The 7,857-nt window shown below is 41.7% G+C and overlaps 1 protein-coding gene across 1 annotated transcript in view; it reads left to right on the top strand.

Moving 5' to 3' along the window:
* Positions 1–7,857, top strand: part of lrsam1 (leucine rich repeat and sterile alpha motif containing 1) — a 25,440-nt gene that overhangs the window by 6,667 nt on the left and 10,916 nt on the right. The window contains exons 2-18 of the mRNA XM_020601179.1: positions 12–207; positions 367–423; positions 1,122–1,166; positions 1,310–1,387; positions 1,596–1,664; positions 1,757–1,841; positions 1,938–2,059; positions 2,148–2,238; positions 3,381–3,490; positions 3,674–3,703; positions 4,147–4,269; positions 5,679–5,818; positions 5,948–5,992; positions 6,604–6,674; positions 6,934–7,033; positions 7,179–7,266; positions 7,395–7,469. Coding sequence (XP_020456835.1) covers positions 136–207; positions 367–423; positions 1,122–1,166; positions 1,310–1,387; positions 1,596–1,664; positions 1,757–1,841; positions 1,938–2,059; positions 2,148–2,238; positions 3,381–3,490; positions 3,674–3,703; positions 4,147–4,269; positions 5,679–5,818; positions 5,948–5,992; positions 6,604–6,674; positions 6,934–7,033; positions 7,179–7,266; positions 7,395–7,469 — 1,401 coding nt within the window. The 5' untranslated portion in view covers positions 12–135. The remainder of the gene's footprint in view (positions 1–11; positions 208–366; positions 424–1,121; positions 1,167–1,309; positions 1,388–1,595; positions 1,665–1,756; positions 1,842–1,937; positions 2,060–2,147; positions 2,239–3,380; positions 3,491–3,673; positions 3,704–4,146; positions 4,270–5,678; positions 5,819–5,947; positions 5,993–6,603; positions 6,675–6,933; positions 7,034–7,178; positions 7,267–7,394; positions 7,470–7,857) is intronic.

The raw sequence follows: 7,857 nt of genomic DNA, 5'->3' as shown, positions 1-7,857 counted from the left end.
AATTCCCTCAGCATTTGGTGTGCAGGCAGTGTTGTCACTGTTCTCCAGCCTGTACATCAGTGCTCTGCATTGTAGTGGAGGGGCAGGAAGGAAACCCAGCAGGCCAGAGAGACAGCAAGGCAGCAAGGACTCAGGATGCCTCTGTTCTTCAGGAAGAGGAAACCTAATGAGGACTCCCAGAAGAGACTGGAATATCAGCTGTGCCTGGTAAAAAAAAGTGTATTTATGTAACAACTAACCTGCAGTCAGCAAACTGCAACCATTTCTGTGGGATTAGGTGTATGCAGATTTTTTTTTCATCATTTCTATCTAAGAGTGTATACCAATTTTAGACAAACCCAGTAACCTTAATTCCTTGTTCTTCAGTCTAAGGAGGCAGGTGCTGATGACATCCTGGACATCTCAGCTTGTGAGCTCTCAGAGGTGAGGATGTCACTTTTATACAGCAAACAATATTTTTATATATTTGTACATACTATGTTGTATGTACAAATATAAAAGTTTGTATATGTACCATGTCTGTGTGTTCAGATTTGACTCAGTTTTTACTCAGAGAAGTGTAATTTCTAGATGCAAATTGTGCCAATCAGACATTAATGATTTTTGAACATGGTTTGTGTACATTGTGTCTGAGCAGTGGTGTACTACACACTGGGGTTTGACTAATATGGCAGTATTTATAGTTTAACATATTAGTGTTATTTCTGATGTATTTGTGGGTGATGGTAATTGATTGGTGATTAGTGACTGGACAGTGTGTGCTGTGTGGGAACAAGCCAGCTCAAGACCATCAAAAGTCACAACACAGATGGTAAAAGTGACTAAAAGCTGATTCCAGCTATGCTGGATTATATCAGATGACAGTTCAGGGTAAAGGACATCTCATTTGATTTAAAAAAAAAAAAAGTGTCTCCTCAAAATGCAAGGAAGAGATGAAAGTGAGAGAAACATGGACACAGTTGGGATGTACCCATTGATGGACTGGTTTTAACCAGTTTGCTTTCCATTTTCCATACATATGTTACTGCTGCATGTGCATAAGTAACTCTTTGTGAAATTCAGTATTAATTTGTGTGTGGTTAGTGCTGCAGATGACGACATCTCTTTCTGTTTTGCTGCAGGTTCCCTCAGGTACCTTTTCCATTTGTAAGGTGCTACAGAAGAAGGTAAGAATGCAGTGTGGAGCTGAAAAGTAAATGTTAATTTTTTTGTTATTCAGTGTATGTTAGAAATGTTCTCTTAGTCAAGGTGTGTGAATGTCCCTGGTTGACCAGTCAGCAGTCAGATATGTCCTCTTGCTCTACTGCAGGTCCTTATCCTTCACAGTAATGAACTGAGGTCATTGCTCCCCAAAGGATGTGACATCAGTGCTCTCACCACCTTAAAGGTGAGAATAGTGAGACATACTGTAAAAGCATATCATTGTGTTGTACAATTATAAAACCAGACACCTGTTTCATAGTCAGCTTTGAGTGAGCATCCCATTTGATGACAGTAACACGAACATTGATGATGGCTTCATTGATGATGATGTTTAGGAAAACCTAAACAATTCCTCATCACTGAACTAAACATGACTGAATCTGCCTCCAAAGGTTTTGGATCTGCATGAGAATAAGCTCACCTCACTCCCAGAAGACATTGGGAAGCTGGCATCATTGCAGGTAAAGCCTTTCTGAACTTGACTCATGCTAAAGCTGAAACAAGTGTGAATGAATGCTACTCATCGTTTGTCTGTTGTTTCATCTCCGGTCAGATTCTGAATGTGGAGAAGAACCATTTAAAGGTCCTGCCGGATTCTATTGGGGATCTGCAGCATCTGCAGACGCTCAATTTAAAGGGTATGATGCTTACTGCTTGCTTACCTGCCATTGAGTGGACATGAACAAGGTAAATGAAACTGGTTCTATTTTTCCCCATCACCGCGTATGTAATAGGTAACAAACTCAGTGAGCTGCCATCATCAGTTGGGCGTTTGAGCAGTCTGCGCACCCTGGACTTGAGTGACAACAAGGTTGTGCAGCTCCCCAAAGCTCTGGCCTACATCCGCACCTTAGAGGTGTGTATTCTTGGACGTACATTTACAGAAAAGCTAGTGTTAGATTTGGTTATATACAACATTTGAGTATGTATGTTTGCTGTGGCAGAGCTTAACACTTGATGCTGCCATGATGTCCTACCCACCTGCATCTGTGTGTACAGAGGGCACAGAAAAAATCCAACAATTCCTGTGCAGAGGTGAGTGCTTACTATGTGTTACCAACTATAGTGTTTGCCCACAAAAACACACGTACACAATCTCTCACTTTCCCTTGCCATGCATTTCTGTTGATGAACGTAGAAAATAACGGGAGCCCCAAGGTTAGCATAGGTTCAAGTTGAATTGAGGAGGTGGAAATATGCATTTGAAAATATGGAGGTGCTTCTGTTCTTATGTAACACTATGTTTTATCATTTATTTATTTCCTTTGGCTGTCGTGCACCCCCAAGCCTTTTCCTGCACTGCCCAGGAGCAGCCCCTTAGATTAAAGGTTAGAATTAAAGCATAAAGAATCAAAATATGCTCATTAATGTCTACGCCACACAGAGCTACTTTCTAATGACTGAAAATACAGCTGTTCACAGCCGCGCTCGTAGCTATGTGACGTACTTATGGTGTTTTTCCATTAGCACGGCTCAGCTCGCTTTAATCGAGCTGAGCAGGACGGACACGGGATGACCTCTGTTTGTTTCTGTTCCAAGCAGCAGGGAGTAATCGTGCTGACTCTGGCTTCAGTGTCTGGCCCCGCCCCCACGTGTTTAAGACGTGGAAGATAAACAGTGTTTTTTTATGGTGCAGTGGAAACATGACCACACTGACTCGGGAGCAACTCAGCATAGCTCTGCTGCGCACGCCTCAGCTTGGCAGAGCTGACCCGGGCTGATGGAAGAACACCATTAGGCACCGCTGTGCTTGGCATAAACCAAAGTGTTTTACCCTGATGTTAGCACTAATATTTACAATTCATCTCAATCCAAACCAATTTGTAATCTATCAAATAGTTATTCAGAGGTTTCAATCAAAGTGATAAACGTCATCCTCTTGGTGGCGCTACAAGAAAAGTCATGGGAATGTGTGGTTACGAGGATTCATCTTCTGGGCACTGCTAATGTCTGTACACGTCACTGTTGGTATGGTTATAGGTTAAAAAGATCACACTTCAGATCACACAGGACTGAAACTGTAAGGACCGCAACTTAAATCCAGGTTTACAATCCTTCACAACAGGTATAACAGATACCCCAAAGTGAAACGATGGAAATCACCAATGTCGAGTTTTTTGTATGAAATATTGTATGTAAGTATGCATTTAAAACCTCTTGGCTGATATGATTTTCAGAGCTGGGAGAGGAATACTGCCCCCCATCCCAGTACCTATTGCCAGTGCTGGAGAATGACTGTGGCAAACAGAACTCTGACTGTTTGGATGGCTCAGTGGAGATCTGGGAGGTACAGTGCGGGAGACATTACCATATGACCGTATACAGCCATATAAATGAATAGGTGTTCACTCCCAGTCAAATACAACTGTGTAGAGCTGTTTACCTGGACATTGTTATTTGCTGCCTGCACTCTATTACCCTGTTACTGTTGCCAACCTGTCATTTAACCATTCTTTACTTTTTGTTGCAGAGCAAATTCAGTGAATATGAGAAGAGAAAGGTGCGTAACTCCAGCCAACACAATGACTGTCTTATTGCACTCTAGATATCCAGAGATTTTAATGTAATTTATGCTTATCTGCAACTTTGCTGGTGGCCTGCCCTGTCAACTTAAGACAGCTTAGATGACAAGTCCTCCTTCTCCAGCACAGTGTCTTAGAGGATAGGCTTTGGAATATCTTATTTTTTTAGTAACTGGTGAGAGATGGTCCCTACTTGGACTTAAAGCTGTGCTAATCAATATTTTCAAATGAACAATGGGTCAGATTTCATTTGTACTGATGACAGAGCATTGTCACCATTTTGGCTTTTATTTTAGTGACTTAAACTATCTTATGGCCATCTGCAGTGCAGACTTATACTGTAGCAAGTCTTAAAGCTTTTTTAAAATAGACGTGTATATATGGTATGTCACTTCTCTGACTTGTCCCCCCCATCCTTCAGGAGCAGAAGCAGCAGGAGAAACTGGCTTTTGAGCGGCACCTGGAGGAGAAGCAAAAGGAACACACCCAACTTGTACTCATGAGCACCTCCCACAAGGAAGGCATCCTCAACTCAGTGCGACAGGTAAGATACATGCTCATTAGCGTTTGGTCTTACATTTCATAAGAATTCACCAGTGTTTGGTGCATTGTTTTTTACCTCTGCTAAAGTGGAGGTAAAGTTTTTGCCAGCGTTTGTTTGTCGGTTTATTTGTTCACAGCATACCTGAAAAGGTAATGAATAGATTCGGATGAAATGATTTAGAGATGTAGTGTATGCCTCTGCTGATCCAAAACACTACTGAATATAGTCTGTGATCCAGAATATTCACATTTATAGGGCTCATGGAAAACTTGCTACTGTGAGAGAACAAATAATGCTACAGACTTGCAACTAAGATGAAATTTTAGCTGAAACTCCTCTGTTTCAGCAGGGTGTCAACAAATTTGACCTATCTTTAAAAATTTACTGAGCCAGATCCTGAAGAAAACCAGCAATACTGAAATACTGATTTCATTGAATCATTTTCAAACTAATAATGATACCAGTGTGATTCCAAATGCCAGCGATAGGTTTCCATGGTCAAGGAATCGTATAATGTTGGTCAAGATACCATGATAATATTGCTTTTGATGGAATGACATTACAGGTGCAGTGCACTGCCTTGGCGGAGATTTGCAATCTGTGAGCTTTATAATATATACAAGGTACATATAACGGCTCACAAATCTGAACTATCGTTTTTATTCCCCCACGCTGGTGATAGCTGTGGCCAGAGGCATTATGTTTTTGGATTATCCATCTATATGTCCATATGGCCCATTCTTGTGAATGCAGTATGTCAAGGACTCATTAGATTTTGGTTGTCAGTGGTCGAGGTCAGTGACCTCATGTCTGTCCCATTCAACTGGTTGGAGGGGCGATAGAACGGTGAAGGGGTAATTCTATTTTAAAAACGTTCACCAATTTCCTTTAAATACTCACATAGTACTTATTAGTAGAATACATTCATTGTTGGTTTTAATTTTTTTCATGGGATTTTGCCATAACAAAAATAAACAAATAAAAATCGCCAGGCCTGTCCTTCAAACAATGGAGTGACACCTAAACTAATTGCAGTATATAGTGTTGTTTATAGAGAATCTATGCTAAAGTTGGCAACTGGACCTGCCTTAGATTCTTGAAGACATTTCACCTATCATCTCTCAAGCTTCTTCAGTTCTGACTGAACCGTTGACTAATGGTTGAGATGTACATTTAACCTCTGTGGAGTCATTAACTTATGGCCTGTTGACATCACATACGGGCACTGATGAGATACTGCAGTCCCCATGGCTTAAATTCACCTCATTTGCTTTATACACTGGTACTGTACCCAGCTATAGACAGTGAAACAGCAACTACAAGAAACAGCTAACCTCCAGCCAATCTGTTTAGTCTGACAGCTTTTGATTTCAGCGATAATTAGTGCGTATTATCTGTCTGATGTTCAGGAGCAGGAGCGTCTGGAGCAGGGAGTCAGCCAGCAACAGAGGGCGCAGGAAGCCGAGAGGCTGCTGGTGTTACAGAAAGTCCGACAAGTTGAAGATGGCATCAGCACTCGTATCAGCAGCATGCTGATGGACAACAACCGGTAGGACCCAAAAGAAATGGCTGGGTTTTGTTGTTCAGATGTGTGGATATTTTTGTCACATATTAGATACTGATGCAGTCCACAAATGCCTCTCTGCTAACTGCAGTCTATGTTTTTTTAACTTTCCAGGCAGAAAAAGAGCGCTGAGTTTCTTCAAGCCATGGAGGAAGATCGGTGAGTGGACAGATAACTGATCCATAATAGACTTACTAGGCTGAGCCTGTTTATAGATCACAGACAATACGATGCAGTAAGTGCATTCTGGGGAAGGAAAATAAAAACACAATGACAGAACACTGCAGGTCTTAAAAACATCAGCATGCACTAGTGGGAAAATATACTGTATTAAAATATTATTAGGTTAGGACATGTTATGTTGTCAGATGGTTTTTACTTTTTGAGACAGTGTCTTGGTGTCTTTGTTTCATATTTGTAGTTGCTCATCTAGCCATCTGTGGCTAATTTTATACCTGCTTAACATCAGCAGGTTAGCATGTAGCTCGAAGCATCTCTGTCTCTAATTGTAGCCTCAAAGAGCTGCTAGTGTGGCTGTAGGGCACTTGGTAAACTGGTGTGATGGAGTATGTCTGTGCACTGATATACTCCACAGTGTTGTACACTAATTGTGACTTTGGCACAAACACATGCGTGCACACACATTTTGTGTTTACATCCTGTACTTTGTAGCATTAAGTTGATTTGAACTTTTGAGTTGTGCACAACTCCCTTACTGTTTAAAGTCCCCAAACCATTACTATAAAAATGTTGCTCTTGACTTCTCTCAGAATCCGTATGGAGCAACTGACTGCTATCACACAAGAAGAAGCCAATTCACTGAGGAAGAGGGAGGTTGCAGGTGAGCAGTTTGGTGGATGAGCTTAAACTTCAGTTGTTCCATGTGAGAACTTGTTGAATTATGTTGTCTGTCTATATACACAAGACACCTTTGTTGTTACAGATGTGCACGAGTGTATAGAACGAGAACAAGATGTCTTATTTTCCAAGATTGCCTTGAAATTCAAGGCTACTTTTATGGTCTTCCCCTAGGAAAAAATTCTCAGACTAATGGAATTACTGCATATATCCACCTATACCCTCTCTGTGTGTGTTTGCAGTGGCCATGCAGAAGATGCTGTCAGATAGCTGTGCTATGAGCTTCCTCCAGGAGGCCAATGACTGTCGCAGACAGAACCTGGTCTCTGAGGCTTGCAAGAGGTTAAACATGCGCACACACACAAACACAGACATCAGATCTAAGCAGATGGATGGCAACATTGCAAACGTATGTGGACCAAAGACTTCAAAGCTTTGAGAAATATATGAAACTTGATGGTTTTTTTCTTCTGTTGTCTTGTAATAGTATGGAGAATTTGGACAGGAAGTTTGATAAGATGCTGTCTCTCCAAATGTTGGACAAATCTAAAGCCATCACCCAAATCTTACAGGAGGTATGTGGTGCCGGAGTATTCTGTAGTTCTGTAACACTTTCTTCTTTGATGTCACTGCTCTTATGAGAGCTTGGTGGAGAAATCAAAGTCACTGTGACCTGCTATTTCCTTTTGATTGTGCTTTGCAGGAGGAGATGCAGAAAGCAGCTTTCCAGGCTCTGCAGCTACAGAAAGATTCTGTCCACGGCTACATCCGCAACCAGGTCTGTGTGGACGGGCGGAGATGGGCGGGAAGAGTTTTTTTTTTTTAACAACACTGACAGCATATACCACACCATCACATGAAGAGCTATACAGTGCAGGATGTACTGTATATTCATGGTGTTGCTCAGTCTACGGCAGAGACATCCCAGTTTAGCTTTTACTTTCTGTTTGCTTTTCCATAAACAAGAACGGATCTACAAGAGTGCATTGTGATCAGAGGGAGTTACTGTCTCATATGATGACACTAGAACCATACTCATGTCTTCCATCCATCCATTTTCTTCCGCTTATCCGAGGCCGGGTCGCGGGGGCAGCAGTCTAAGCAAAGATGCCCAGACCTCCCTCTCTCCAGACACTTCCTCCAGCTCCTCCGGGGGAATGCTGAGG

This window comes from Monopterus albus, unplaced genomic scaffold, assembly GCF_001952655.1.
Source record: "Monopterus albus unplaced genomic scaffold, M_albus_1.0 scaffold50.1, whole genome shotgun sequence".
In the NCBI taxonomy this organism is placed as follows: Eukaryota; Metazoa; Chordata; class Actinopteri; order Synbranchiformes; family Synbranchidae; genus Monopterus; species Monopterus albus.
Note: the sequence above shows the minus strand (reverse complement) of the source record. Positions and strands in the feature narration are given on the sequence as shown.